The sequence below is a fragment of the Eurosta solidaginis genome, chromosome 3, assembly GCF_040869045.1.
Source record: "Eurosta solidaginis isolate ZX-2024a chromosome 3, ASM4086904v1, whole genome shotgun sequence".
NCBI classification, from domain to species: domain Eukaryota; kingdom Metazoa; phylum Arthropoda; class Insecta; order Diptera; family Tephritidae; genus Eurosta; species Eurosta solidaginis.
Window position 1 is genome coordinate 207,919,431 of NC_090321.1, and position 15,365 is coordinate 207,934,795.

The following is a 15,365-nucleotide window of genomic DNA, read 5'->3' on the forward strand; positions in this document are numbered from 1 at the left end:
GATTAAGCGAAGGCGAGAGGTACACATGATCGATCAAGCGGGAAAGGCGTGGGTTCAAGCGCGGGGATGTAAAGTGTCGAAGATTATGTGTAGGTCTTACAACCTTAAACTAACTAAGTTGCTTCTATCATTAAAAAGAGAGGACTGTAGACTCATGACGGGTATTCTGACTGGACACTGCCTTCTGGCGTCATCTGTCTTTAAATTAGGCTTGGTCAGTGATAGCAGATGTAGGAAGTGCGGGTTCGAGGAGGAAACGATTGAGCACGTTCTGCGCTCGTGCCCTGCGTTTGCCAGGCTAAGACTCCAGCTATTAGGAGTGATACAGCTGTCAGATCTAGAAGCAGCAAGTGGCTTAAGTCCTAGAAAGCTTCTAGTATTTGCCAAGAGGACGGACTTATTTTATAACATAGGTCCTGGTTTTTGATAGGGTTTTTCAGTTTGGTCGTTAAAACAAATTTCTGGTAACACTACGGACTCGTTCAGTCTATGTGAGGTCCGCATGGATCGGCCAGTTCAAACTAACCTATGACCAAATACCCATTCCATGCCTAACTTCCAAACAATGGCCCTTAAAACTTTTCCTCTTGGTCATCATCGGAAAAAAATAGATCTCCTTCGAGGCTTGTTCCCTAGTTCTGTCATCGGTAGGGTTTTTAACGTGGCGGATTCAAAACTAGCGCACAAACCGTATACGACAAGCATGACTTACGCAACCAACCCCCCCCCCCCCCCCCCCCTCCTCCCCCCCTTAACTACAATTGCACACCATCGTGTAATAAGCCGACTTTTCAAATTACACTAGACCAGACTGTAGAGTTTAGTACGACGTTTTAAGCCCATCCGAACATCATCTCTCTGAATATAATCTTAGAACTAGTGCCATTCAGCGACAGCTTAAATTTCGCCCCAACATATTTTAAAACCAGAAGATTTCCATATGGGCATAGTCAAACTTGGGATCTCCCATTGTGATAAAGACCTTGCCAACGCTATGGTAGCCAATTAATTAACATGCTAGTACCCATAATATAATTAGGAGCAATTGAATTCGAAAATCTAAACAATGACAAAAGAGGAATGTATATTGTAAATGAGTATACAAAACGGCTGAGCTAAGGCCAAAACGTTTGGAAAGAAGAGCAAATCAGAGAATAATCAGAATCACCAAAGCGCTACAAAGATTTTCACTATTACAGTGACTATATACTCGTACAGTTACAAAATGGTTAAATGATAAAAATCAAGCATTCACAAAACCGTTTAGGGTGACTATTTTAGTTGAGTGTTCATTTGCTAGTTCAGTTTCAGGTGGATCTTTGTGCAGTAAAGAGTTTTAAGTACGTCTCAGTAAATGATTTTAAACCTTAATCAGTTACATAACAAAAAAACAAATGAAGGAGTAATGCTGATTTATTTTGAACGCTTTGGATGCATATGATCCGCTAAACCAATCCATGGATTTCGATGAAGTACTTAAAGAGGTCGGATCCTTTGGTTTATATCAGAAAATCATTATATGCTCGGTACTCTTACCAGCAGCCTTGCCATGTGCCTTCCATGCTTACAGGTGAGAGATCGATATCCGAATATCAGTTTGTAAGAAACAAAAAAAAAACACTATTACAAAACCACAAATAGTCAACTATTTATTGCAGCAACGCCGAAACACTGGTGTCGGGTACCTGAACTTGAGCCTTGGGCGCAGGACTATGGAACGTTAGTGAAGAACCTTAGCATACCTTCAACTGTGTTTAACAACAGTATGCAATATGCAAGCTGTTCCATGTACAACCGTAATTATTCTGATATTGTTAGATATATGGAATACCGTACACCGATAGAATTGCAACGCGATAAAGTGTGGCAAATCGGTAGTCCCGGACGTTCGCAGGTAGAAAATTGTCAGCATGGCTGGTATTATGAAAGAAGTATGTACACAAGCACCGTCGTAACAGAGGTAAGTTTGTATCACACCCGCTACGCCGCCCCAATCACAACCCTCTTTTCCATAGAAAGAACTTATTCTTACATACCGTAACAGTATAAGATCAACATGGTTCAGTTCAAATGTTCTTTCTAGAGCCTAGTTGGTTGGTTGCTGTGGCGAGTATCTTTTGACTCCAATTAGTGCTAAAGCGCCGTTTAATTACTACAGCTCGTAAATCAACCAAAGAAGAATAAGAAGACCGGCAAATTTTTAGGTTTTGATGATAATCCCGTTCCAATAAATCCTTCCGGTGAGAATACATATTTGGGAAGCTCCCCAGGGCCAATATCCTTGAGTTTTTGGGGACTCTAGTAACTTGGTTTACAGCTGCGAAATGGCGTATTGAGTGCCGCATGCACTAGTCTTATTTATATTAAGAGCTCTTAGAAATTTATTTTAGCAACGAATGCTGTATACCTCCTGCCCATTTCTTTCATTTTCCCTTGCTTTTCTCTCCTCATATTCGCCACCACCCCACCTTATCGCCTAAATCTTTTCTCCGATTTCGTGTTGTTCTTCCCCTTTTACTTATGTTGTTTTTGTTGTTGTTTTAGCGCTAAACACACCTCCCGAAGGTTTTGGGGAGTGGTGTCGATGTTGATGGTCCTTTGCCGGATATAGACCCGGCACGTTCCCGTAACAAGCACCATTAAGATACAAGCCATCTCAGGAACGATTTAACATGATAAAAATTTACCTTCTAGGCTATCCCGTTCCCCATCCCCTAGTTCCATGAGGAACTTGCGGTCGCCAGAGCCTCGGCTGCTAAAGCAACGGATTCGCCACGGGTAGGTGAGGTTGACAATTGTGTTTGAGAAGCTATAAATTGCGCTGGCAACCCGTGGAAAGGGTTGCGCTACACAACCACTTGGGTGTTTTAGTCGCCTCTCACTACAGGCATACCTGCCGTGGGTATATTCTAAGCCACTACGCTGGGGGCCCTCCTACTCATGTTGTTGTTGCTGTTGTAGCAGTGCTTTGCCAATAGGTGCGACCATTCACAAATTTTCATCTATATCCTTTAACGGGAGTCCAAGGAAACTTGCCATTTCAACAGGGATGGACTAGAGTGAGAGGGGTGTTAGAGGCGTTGGCTCCACATTGCAATTAAAAAGATGGTTGCTGTCATGTGGGCAGGGCCGTAGAGAGAAAATCCGGGCCCGGGGCTAAACAATTTTCGGGCCGCCTAGTCCTAATCCACTAATACATTTGATTAACTTGAATTAATGACGTCTCATTCATGAATCATTATTGATAGATTACATAAAAAAATGTTTGCCACATCAACTAAATGATTTTTGGACTAAGAGCTGACAATAAAATTAATACAGAATATTTACTATTTATAATATTTTATTGTAACGTAGAAATAAAATTCTCTTTTAACAGCCACATATTGTTTCAAATAATCTTTTCTAGTTATTTGGTAACATTTTGTAACGAATTTACTTGCAAATCCTCTTATTTGCAATCCTCTGCTAAGTTCGAATCACTAAACTGTTGAATAAATAACTCCAATATTGAATAATGGAAAAATGGCCTTTATTAAAGTACTTCACAATAACACTTATACTTTGCTACTCGCTGGCTTAATAACCAAACTGATTGATAACTCAAATTAAACTCTACTATTGGCCGCCAGATCGCGTGCTTAATCAATAACTGATTGATTGCTCAACTCAAACTGAATTACTTCTTACTCGCTTGCCCCGCTTTTATAGTTTACGCTGCATACTTCTAGGCTCTTCGATTTCCAGAACTTACTAGTTGTTTCGGCTACAAAATCGCCAGCCACAACTACGTGCGCAAATTATTGCTCTCTCTTGTGACAACTCAGATAAGATATATGCATGTGTTTGTGCATTGCCGCTCCGCTGCTCGTATACGTACATATGTGTAGACGCAATTATTTATTCGTTTATGTAGATACATAAAGATTGAATTATTGATGTGAATGTTTGTAGTTTACAGTCTCTCGCGCGCACATAGGCATATAAGTAAATGCATCTGTGTGTGACATCTCTCTGGGCTGCCTTATATATGTGTATACTTGATTTGATTATTAACGTAAATACTGCTTGGCATGGCCTTAGCATCGCCTTAGTGATGGGATAATTTAGTGATGCTAATATCCGTGACACTGCCCTCCACCTAAGTCTGATCGTCCCGATCAGACAAATCTCTCGATCTAAACGTTGCTAGCCTTTCCAAATGGACCACCTTCATTTTGGTTCGTGGTTTACCGATGGTTTGTATGCGGTACACTACATCGTTGATCCGTTTTACAACTTTGTATGGGCCTTCCCAATTACACTGCAATTTCGGGGACAAACCTTTTTTACGTTGTGGGTTGTATAACAGCACCAAATCTCCTTCCTGAAAACCTTCTGAATTAATTGCTTTATCATATCTGGCTTTCATCTTGTCACTCATAATCTTTGTTCGTTGCCTTATCAGATCATGTATTTCTCTTAGCTCTTCTACCAAATCACTAGTGGATTTCCTGACATTTCTCTCCGCATTGGCATCTATCCCAAACTTCAAATCAGCTGACAGTCTAAGGTCATTGCCAAAAATTACTTTTGCAGGGGTTTGGCCCGTTGTCTCATGCACTGCTGATCGGTAAGCCATCAAGAATAATGGTATGCGGGTATCCCATTCTTTATGGTACTTGTCCACTACTTTCCTTAAGTGCTCCTCCAATGTTCTATTGAATCGTTCTACCATACCATCGGATTGAGGATGCAATGCAGTTGTCCGTGTTTTTCGAATGCCCAATGACTTACACATTTCCTGGAACACAGCTGATTCGAAATTCCTGCCTTGGTGAGAATGTAACTCCATTGGTACACCATACCTTGCAACCCAATTGTTTATAAACACTTCTGCTACCGTTTCCGCTTCTTGATTTGGGATTGGGTATACCTCTGGCCATTTGCTGAAATAATCCATAACTACCAGTACATATTTGTTTCCGCCGTTGCTAGTAGGAAATGGACCGGCGACATCCATAGCGATCATTTCAAATGGCGCACCTGAGTTATATTGCTTCATCTGGCCATGACTTCGTGTTCTGGGTCCTTTCGCTCTGCCGCAAACCTCGCAGTTCGCAATCCACTCAGTGACCGACTGACGGCAACCAACCCAATAGAATCTCTGTTTAATCTTCTCGAGCGTCTTCGTGATTCCAAGATGACCTCCGCTTGGACCATTATGCAGCTCGCTGAGCACGTCAGGAATCCTCTTTCTGGGAACAACTATCAGTTTATTCTTGTATTTACCATCCTCACTCTCCCATACTCGATGAAGGCAACCGGATATCAATTCTAAACTGTTCCACTGTGCCCAATATGACTTCGCAATGGGACTCTCTGCTGACATCTCTTCTCTGTTTGGTCTTTCATTTCGTTCGAGCCCTTGCATAACACGTGACAGATCTGCATCTTCTAGCTGACACTTTCTTAGTTGTTCCTTGTCCCATTCATCTGTACATGTTATATTCAATAGCCGGACATCTATAATGTCTTCTTTAGCCACGACTTTTGTACAGTGCTTGCATTCCAGACTACATGGTCTTCGTGACATTGCATCAGCATTTCCATGGGTACTACCTTTTCGATGCTCAATGGAAAAGTCATAGCTTTGTAGTCGCTCGATCCACCGTGCCAATTGTCCTTCCGGATTACGGAACTGCAGAAGCCATTTCAACGCTGCGTGATCTGTCCTGACACGGAATCGCTTGCCGTAGAGGTATTTGTGAAAATGTTTAATGCACTCTACCAATGCCAACAGCTCTCTCCGCGTAACACAGTAGTTCCTCTCTGGTTTTCCAATCGAACGGCTGTAATATGCAACTACCTTCTCCTGTCCATCGACCAGTTGTGATAAAACGCCTCCTATAGCATATCCACTCTAATCTGTATCTAGAATAAATGTTGCTCCTGGAATCGGATATGCTAACATTGGGGCAGTGCACAAACGCTCCTTCAATGTTTGGAAAGCCACTTCTTGCTCCTTCTTCCATTCAAAAGCTTTGTTTTTTCTTGTAAGCTCATGGAGGCTATGGGCTACGCTGGAAAAATTTGGTACAAATCGGCGGTAATATGTGCACAGCCCAAGAAAACTTCTCAATTCATGTAGGTTCTGTAGTTTGGCCAATCCTTTACAGCCTCTATTTTTTCGTTCGCAGTGCAGATGCCCTCTGTCGTTACCTTGTGACCCAAATAATTGACTTCCTTTTTAAACAGCGCACACTTTTTGGGACTTAACTTCAGACCAGCGCCAGCTTTTCTCTGGAAAACTTCCTCCAAGTTCTTAAGATGTTCATCAAAGTTCTTGCCCAATACGATGATGTCGTCCAGGTAGGTACACCAAACATGTTTTCCAATGTAGTCCCTTCAGTACCTGGTCCATGAGTCTCTCAAAAGTAGCTGGTGCATTACAAAGTCCAAAAGACATCACTGTAAATTGCCAAAGACCATCACCGACACTGAAGGCTGTTTTCTCTTTATCTTCCTCCTTCACCTCCACTTTCCAGTAGCCGCTTTTCAAGTCCAGCGTGGAAAACCATTTCGTACCAGATAGCGAGTCCAGAGTATCGTCAATTCTTGGCAATGGGTAGCTATCCTTTTTCGTTACGTCATTCAACTTCCGGTAGTCCACGCAAAACCTCATTTTTCCATCCTTCTTTTTTACAAGTACTACTGGTGAGCTCCATGTACTAGCTGATGGTTCGATGACGCCACTGTCGCTTTACGGATCGGCCTCGCATCTCCAGTGTCAATTTGATGTTTCACAACGTTGGTGCGGCCTGGTTTAGAATCATCCTGGTCAAATATGTTCGCGTACTTTAGGAGCAGTTGTTTTGCCTTACTCTGATATGCTTCCTCTAGCCCCTGCATCCATGCCGTGATGTCATTTGAAAGATCAGTATTACTAGCTGAAACGTGTTCCTGGAGCTGTTCACAGTTAATAACTACTTCAGCCTCTTGGCATCTTCCCAAAATAGCTCCTTTAGTCAGTTTGAGTGGTGACTTGAACTCATTGAGTACCCTTACCGGAATACGTCCATCTTGTTTTGTCATAGCCAGGGTTTTTCCTACAAGTATGTTTAGTGCTGATTTGTTTGCTGCTTCGACAACCCACAATTTGTTTGTCCCACAATCTCCATCAACCTTTGCCCAGATGACTGCTTCGGATTTTGGTGGCATTTGCTGACTCTCTTCCACCAGCACTCGTTTACTGCTGTAGCCTCTCTCGTAGCCGAAATTAAGTGGTACATCCATGTTTTTATATCGCATCGTCTGGCTTTGCATGTCGATCTTGATGCCCTGATCGATTAAGAAGTCCACTCCAATTATGATTTCATCAACAATTTCTGCCACTATAAAATTGTGTACTACCGTGACGTTCCCAATTGCGACTTCACATTCTACTTCTCCAATTACCTGGGTGTCCTCTCCCGTGGCTGTACGTAATCTTGCTCCAAGCAATGGTCTTATCTTTTTGTTGACTAAATCCGCTCGAATGATGGAATGAGATGCACCCGTATCTACAGTCAGTAACCGTTCCTTTCCGTCCACATGTCCTCCAACAGTAAGATTGCTCGATCTTCTTCCAATCTGCGAGATAGAGATTATGGGGCATTCAATTGCGGGAGCCAGCTGTAGCCCCTTGCGGCTGACTCGATTTAGTTTAACGATTGAGTGGTCTTGGATATTTGCTCATCACCTTCTGCTCTGCGTTTACGACCACCCACATTGTTGGAGCTATTGGGACCGCTGCTGCAATGTCGTGCAATATGACCTGGGTTGCCGCACTTGAAACATTTAATAACTCCGGCATTTTTCTGTTGTGATCCCTTCAGTGCTTCCAAAATAGTGTCTACCCAATCTGGTCTTTCCACTTCTACACGATGAGCTTTGTATGCTGGTTTACTCAATAGTGAGGCCGTTTCCTGAGTCAATGCATGTGATACCGTTTCAGCAAATGTCAGCTTTGGGTTTGCGTATGTAGCTCGCTTCGTTTCCACGTCCCGTATGCCATTTATGAAACTCTGGATTTTTACCCTTTCAGTGTATTCCACGGGTGCGTCCGCATTTGCAAGATGAGCCAATCTTTCAATATCTGAAGCAAACTCCTGCAATGTTTCATTTGCTTTTTGGTAGCGGTTTTGCAACTCAATTTGGAATATCTGTTTTCTATGCTCGCTTCCGTAACGTCTCTCTAAAGCGCTCATCAATGTTTCGTAATGGTTCCGCTCGTACTCTGGGATGGTCTGTAAGATTTCCGCGGCAGGCCCTTTCAGTGCCACGAACAGAGCTGCAACTTTATCTTCAACATTCCATTGGTTCACTGCTGCGGTCTTCTCAAACTGTAGCTTAAAGACCTGAAAAGGAACAGAACCGTCAAAGGATGGTGTCTTTACGTTTGGATTACTCGCTGAAACAGCTGGGCGATTTAGTTGTAACTGCTCCATACGACCTTTTAAATCATTTACTTCTGCCTGAAATTGAGCCATTTTTGCATCCTGCACTTCCAGTTTTGATGATACCTGTTCCAAAATTTCTGCCGACATTTCAGATATACGTGCCTCTTGCACTTCCAATTGAGATGCCATATATGTCTTTTGGTCTTCCAGTTGAGATGACACTTGCGACGTCATTTCTGAAATATGTGCCTCCTGTGATTCCAGTTGGGATGCCATATATGTCTTCTGTGACTCCAGTTGGGATGTTATATTTGTCTTTTGTTCTTCCAGTTGGGATGTTATATTTGTCTTTTGTTCTTCCAGTTGGGATGTTATATTTGTCTTTTGTTCTTCCAGTTGTGATGACATGTTGGTGGATATTTGTGATGACATTTCGGACATTTGTGCCGATATTGCAGCCAATATCATGTTCAAGTCTGTGTTTGTAACTGTCTGCGATGTTTCGTTTTTCTCTTCAATTTTTGTTGTTGTTTCGTCCCCATCAGGATAAAAGACAAACTCGTCCACATCAATTCCATGCGACTCCATTACCTCTCGTAGCCGTGCTTGAAGTTCGATCTTATTGCCGGTTATATTTAATCCACGGTTCTCCAACTCCTTTTTCAGTTGCTGGATCTTCAATTCACTGAACTTTGCCATGTCCAAGTTGTATTCCCAATCTTCGGAATTTATTCAACAATTCCTCTTCTGACACCAATTGTAACGAATTTACTTGCAAATCCTCTTATTTGCAATCCCTTGCTAAGTTGGAATCACTAAACTGTTGAATAAATAACTCCAATATTGAATAATGGAAAAATGGCCTTTATTAAAGTACTTCACAATAACACTTATACTTTGCTACCGCTGGCTTAGTAACCAAACTGATTGATAACTCAAATTAAACTCTACTATTGGCCGCCAGATCGCGTGCTTAATCAATAAATGATTGATTGCTCAACTCAAACTGAATTACTTCTTACTCGTTTGCCCCGCTTTTATAGTTTACGCTGCATACTTCTAGGCTCTTCGATTTCCAGAACTTACTAGTTGTTTCGGCTACAAAATCGCCAGCCACAACTACGTGCGCAAATTATTGCTCTCTCTTGTGACAACTCAGATAAGATATATGCATGTGTTTGTGCATTGCCGCTCCGCTGCTCGTATACGTACATATGTGTAGACGCAATTATTTATTCGTTTATGTAGATACATAAAGATTGAATTATTGATGTGAATGTTTGTAGTTTACAGTCTCTCGCGCGCACATAGGCATATAAGTAAATGCATCTGTGTGTGACATCTCTCTGGGCTGCCTTATATATGTGTATACTTGATTTGATTATTAACGTAAATACTGCTTGGCATGGCCTTAGCATCGCCTTAGTGATGGGATAATTTAGTGATGCTAATATCCGTGACAATTTTAATACATTTCTGATCAATTTAGTGATGATTAAAAATTTTAATTATTCAATATAGAAAGTTCGGATATCAAAGAGTGGCTTTACTTGTTTTTTTCGCTGCAACATTTTTATAACAATATCAAAATTTAACTTTCTTGCCAAAACGGATTCAAAACAAAGCGTGGCAAGTCCTGAAACTCGCTCTTGAGATGAACACGATCTATGAAGGTTTTTGATTCTTAAAAGGACGCCGAAGGAACGTTCTATACTAGCTACAGTGACAGGTATAGTGCAAAAGATACGTAAAGCAATACAAATGTTGAGGAAAATCGTATACAGATTTTGAACATTTGTAGATGGTAGATGGCATTTAGAAATTCTAATGGTGACAGATCTTTATCAAAATTTGCTTCGTAAATGTGTTTCAAGTGAATTATTTCGCAATCTAAGCTTTGAGAAATGTCCGACAAAAAGGAAAACGTCTCGCTCAAATTTCTCATAGCTGCAAATCGTTCAGTAATGCCAGTGATTACCGAATCACCAGTAATGTATTGGTTTTAAAATCAGACTCTGAATCATCCGTAATCATATCACTTAAATTATCTTCAGAACGTCATTTGAGTTTTCTCTTTCGAATGTCCGGAAACTTTGGCGAGATGTTCAATTGAATAGCAACTGTTTTGAATTCGTTTAAAATTGTTTCCCATTGGTTCCTGATCAACTTCAAATCAGCTAATAAGGCATCCAGATGTCGGACCTCAACAGCTATGGTGGCGTCTCTAGCTTGGAGGACCACGTTTCTTCCATTAATGGTAGCCAGTATTTTCAACCAAATTGAGGACAGCAAAATACATTCAAACACCCCGTGCCCGGGGGATCCCACCACCCCCCCCCTCCCCTCTCGTCGGGCCTGCATGTGGGGACAGGTTGCAAACAGGACATACATTATGTATGTCGGGATTGATTCTGGAAAGGTAATAGTTTAACCTGTTACAGTGTCCAGTTGGAAGTTGAGCTAGACTGACGCGCATCTCCCTAGGGAGAATTATTTCCTTTTCTGCGAGTTCAGGGTATTTATCTTTATGAAGGGGGTTCGCCGGGCCATTAGCGGTATAGATGTCCGATGCCCATTTGTGGTCAATGAAAACCTATTTATGTTTTCTTTCTACATACGGCTGTGTTCTCAGGTGCCGTTTTTGTTTATAATGCTTGCGGAGATGACTTCTTAAGCCCCTGGAAAGCGGGGACTCTTCAATCAGATGTCTGTTGGGATGTCCAGGTTTCCGGGTATTCAACAGAAACTGTTGTTTCAGCATAATGGGGAGGACTATCGCCACACTGTGTAGGTGGTGTTGTGGGACATAAGAAGACAGCCCGTAGCGATTCGGAGAGCAGTGTTTTTGCCGGCCTGTATTTTCTTGCAGTGGGTAACCTTTAGGCTTGGCGACCATATCGGCGACCCTAGCATGCAAGCGGCCGGCCAATTGATTTTTAACTGGAAATGAGCGTCTCTTTATCTATACCTCAAGTGCGGCCGGCAAGAGGTTTGAGAATTTTATTACAGCTCTGGATTTTAGGTACAATTGCGGATGCATGCCCGCTAAAATGTAGATCCTGACCGAACGTCACATCCAGTGCATAATGGCTACAAGTCCCGACCCATCAATCGATGAGCTATGTAATAAAATAAACCGACCAAATCATCGGCGACCTTATTTACAACATGGACATGGCAAATGTCGACCATATTGGACATCCACGTCGATGGCATTACGCTACCGTCTGACTTATCTGGTGGCGAAGGGAGCTTCGAAATGTAGAAGTTAAACAAAAGAGGGGACAGGACACCAGCCTGTGGTACCCCTTGTTTAATTCTTCTGGGTTTAGATTATGGGTCTTCAAAAAATGAAAGTGATTGCCCTTCAGCATATACAATGAGAGCACAATTGTGCTATGAAATGGAGACCCCTGATTTAGATGTTACATTCCTGAATTGCACCGATGCCTGTCCTGTCGACCATACAGATAATTTACGGTCCACCCCTTTGAGACTTGGAGGAAGGGAGGACCCTTCCTAGTAACGTGCCGTGGTTGACTGAATCAAAGTCTTTTGACAAGTCTAGCTCTACGACTACTGTCAGTGGTGGGGGTTATGATTCAATCCGCAATTTATCTGTGTGTTGATGCCGTTTAGCGCAGTGGTAGTGCTATGAAGTTTTCCAAAGTCATGCTGATGAAATGGAAAATGGCGAGGGTGGTACCACTACTAAAGTCTGGGAAACCAAGTAACATAGGGGAATATTATCGTCCGATATCTTTCCTATAGCCAGTAGGCGATACACTTAAAGCAATCCTGCTTTTCCTATTTCACTGTAAACGTGAGTCTTGCCCTCCTAATTATTTCGATTATCACTGGATCACTATACCAAGTAGTGGATTTATACTTGAAATATTATCAAAGAGAGGGGGCGTGGCACCAGCACCTTTCCCAAAATTGCATATACTTCTTCATCAATAGCACAGCAATAGTAATTAAAATTTTTGCTGCTTTAAATATTTACAGTGGAACCTTGTGTGCGATCAAAGTTTCTTGGTTACTCTAGCTTTGGTGCTTTTCGGTGTTGCTGGCTTGATTGGCAACTATGTATTTGGTTATTTACAGGATATGTGGGGTCGTAGACCCTCCTTCTATGTTTATCTCATAATAGAAATTGTTGCTTGCGCTGCAAGTGCTTTTGCATGGAATTACTACTCTTGGTTGGGTATGCGTTTCATAGTTGGTCTTACAGTACCAGCTATACTCGCCAGCCCTTACGTACTAGGTAAGTGTGATTAATGGATAACTCAAACATAAAAAAACTATACTCACCTTATTAACTACGCTTAGCAATTGAGCTTGTTGGTCCTGAACGCCGCGTCTTCTGTACGATTGCCTCCAATATCGCTTATTCATGTGGTTTAGTATTACTTGCTGGTATTGTGTATATCATACGAGATTGGCGTTTTCTTACACTCACCGTCTCGCTACCATTGCTATTGCTCTTCTCTTGCTATTTCGTATTACCAGAGTCGCCGCGTTGGCTATTAGCCGTGGGTAGAACACGTCAGGCTGCACGTATCTTGAAAACTATTGCACGCGTAAATGGTTATAATATCCCTCCAGATTTTGTAAAAATCGTTGAACAAAAGTTGCAGCAAGCGCAAGCTGAAATAGGAAAAGAAACGGATACATCTTATGGTATCTTGGATTTATTTCGTACCACAAATATGCGACGCAAAACTTTCATTATTACGCTAATTTGGTTCGCAAATACGAGCGTCTATGTTGGATTGAGCTATTATGCACCAGCTTTGGGTGGTGATGAGATTTGGAACTTTTTTCTCGCTGGTGTTGTTGAGCTACCTACCTACATTATGCTCTGGCCTGGCCTGAGCTATTTCGGACGCCGTTGGATACTTTGTATATCTATGTTGGTGGGAGGCGTGGCATGTGTTTTAACGTTAATGTACGACGAGCAACCGGAAGTGATGTTATTATTGTATTGTATCGGAAAAATGGGAATTTCTTCGGCTTTTGTAGTATTGCCACTACTCGCCTCTGAGCTCTATCCAACTGTGGTGCGTGGTTTGGGTATGAGCTTTAGTTCGGTTGTGGCAATGATTGGACCGATTGTAATACCCATTATAAATCATATGGTGAGTATTTGGAGTTTAAGCAGAAAATATAAATTACTTATTCCCTCATGCATTATTCTGCCCTGTATTCATTCATCCCTATCTCTTTCGCTAACTATCTATCTATCTCCTTTTCTCTCTCCCTACCCCGATCTATGTAGGGTCAGCGTATGCTTGTATTACCGTTAATCATAATGGGCGCTTTATTAATCATTGGCGGTTTTGCCAGTCTTTTTCTGCCTGAGACGCGTGGCAAAAATTTACCACAAACCATTGAGGATGGCGAATCAGTACCGATGAAATTTTTCAACTGCCGTTGCTTATGTTGCAGTAAAGAAAGGCCACATAGAGCCGAATTAAATAACTCAGCCTTGGTTGCAAAACATAACCAGCGCCAACAGCCAATGACAGTTTGCAGTATTTGCAAGCGTGAAATTAAAAAAACGTAAAAATGGAAGCAACAATTAGTTAAGATAAATTTAATAAAATATATGTATGTATGTAATTTTAATATGTGTCCAACAAAACTACAATATCATGAAACTAATATGTAATAATAAAGTTATGTTATCTTCGTTGGACCGTTGTTTTCAATTAGGTATCATGTTCAAGCACCAACCTATGGGGAGCAGCCATATCTTCGAAATAGTAAGTTATCTTGTCGATCTGTCGATCCGCTCCAACTACCACTGCATCAGTCTTATATATTATTATTTATAGGTCTGGAAGCACTGCTACCTTTGTGCAAGACCTTTCAGCCTAATTTTGTATATGGAGGCTCTTGATGTATCTAAGTACCTCTTCAGGCTTTTTACTCCATATCACATAGGGATTAAAAGTCCCACCACCTAGATGGGATAGTATCTGCCTACCTAGAGCGACGCATTCGACCGGCGTTTCATCATCCAGCTCACAGAAACGACATATTTGGGTATCAGATAGATTTAATTTACTTAGGTGATATTGTAGACCGCAGTGTCCCGTGTAGTACACAGTAACAGTTCTTAGGTCCTCCCTGCTTAGGTTAATGAGTATGGCTGATACTTTCGTTGCCGGAAGTATAAACAGTTTGGCCTGCCTTTGCCCTGGGCAATCAATCCAGTGACGTCTGAATTGTTTAGTTTCCCAGTTACTTATAGTTTCCCTGGTATGTGCTTTTGTGAGTCCACAAAAGGGCTCTGAACAATAGAATTCTGATGTAGCACCCTGCTTTGCTAGGTAATCTGCATGTTCATTACCTTCATGTTCCTGATGTCCGGGAACCCATCCCAACAAAACCTTGTTTTTGCCTCCCAGAGTATTAAGGATTTCAGTGTATTCATCCGCTAGCTTAGATGTAACTGTGTCGGATTGCAAGGCACGCAGTGCCGCCTGGCTGTCCGACATAATGTAGATGCTCTTCGATGTTGAGCCTCTCCGCAGACATTCTCTACCACATACCTCTATTACATGAATTTCTGCCTGAAATATGGGGCCGTAACATCATATTGGTATCGATTTTTCGAAGTTTGGCCCATAGATGCCAGCTCCCGTTCTTCCGTCATCGAATTTCGATCCATCCGTGTACCAGACTTCTGAGTCAGCGTCGTTCCCTATTTCCCAGTGGGTTCTGTCCACAATGGACACTTCAAAGTTCCGTGAGATTCTGAGCTTAGGGGACATTCCGTCACTCAGTTGTAATGAGGGATTTCCTATGAATTTTCTTATTACTTTCATATGCCCTATCATATTTCCTTCCTTCAACTCAGAAATATTTGGAAGGCTTAGTGCACCTAGTGTTGCCTCTTTCTCTATCAGAATAGGGAAGGGAGGTATTCCCACTACA

General features: G+C 41.9%; 1 protein-coding gene across 2 annotated transcripts; it reads left to right on the forward strand.

Annotated features, from left to right (window-relative positions):
- The first annotated feature begins 1,215 nt into the window (after window positions 1-1,215).
- Balat (Beta-alanine transporter) lies at window positions 1,216-14,118 on the forward strand. 2 transcript variants are annotated; one of them, XM_067777973.1, is made up of 5 exons: window positions 1,216-1,570; window positions 1,642-1,960; window positions 12,429-12,687; window positions 12,753-13,561; window positions 13,702-14,118. In XM_067777973.1, exons 1-5 carry the CDS (start codon window positions 1,458-1,460, stop codon window positions 13,987-13,989), a joined length of 1,788 nt encoding a protein of 595 aa, XP_067634074.1. In that variant the 5' UTR covers window positions 1,216-1,457; the 3' UTR covers window positions 13,990-14,118. The 2 variants fall into 2 exon arrangements, with proteins under 2 accessions (XP_067634074.1, XP_067634075.1); XM_067777974.1 differs by having other exon boundaries at window positions 1,435-1,570; window positions 1,659-1,960.
- The last annotated feature ends 1,247 nt before the right edge of the window (window positions 14,119-15,365 follow it).

What these genes read in the sequence shown, in the direction of transcription:
- Balat (XM_067777973.1), top strand. Translation starts at nt 1,458, where the DNA reads ATGGATTTCGATGAAGTACTTAAAGAGGTCGGATCCTTTGGTTTATAT. An exon ending in TGTGCCTTCCATGCTTACAG is followed by an intron (nt 1,571 to 1,641) that starts GTGAGAGATCGA and finishes AACCACAAATAG; the next exon opens with TCAACTATTTATTGCAGCAA. An exon ending in CGCCAGCCCTTACGTACTAG is followed by an intron (nt 12,688 to 12,752) that starts GTAAGTGTGATT and finishes AACTACGCTTAG; the next exon opens with CAATTGAGCTTGTTGGTCCT.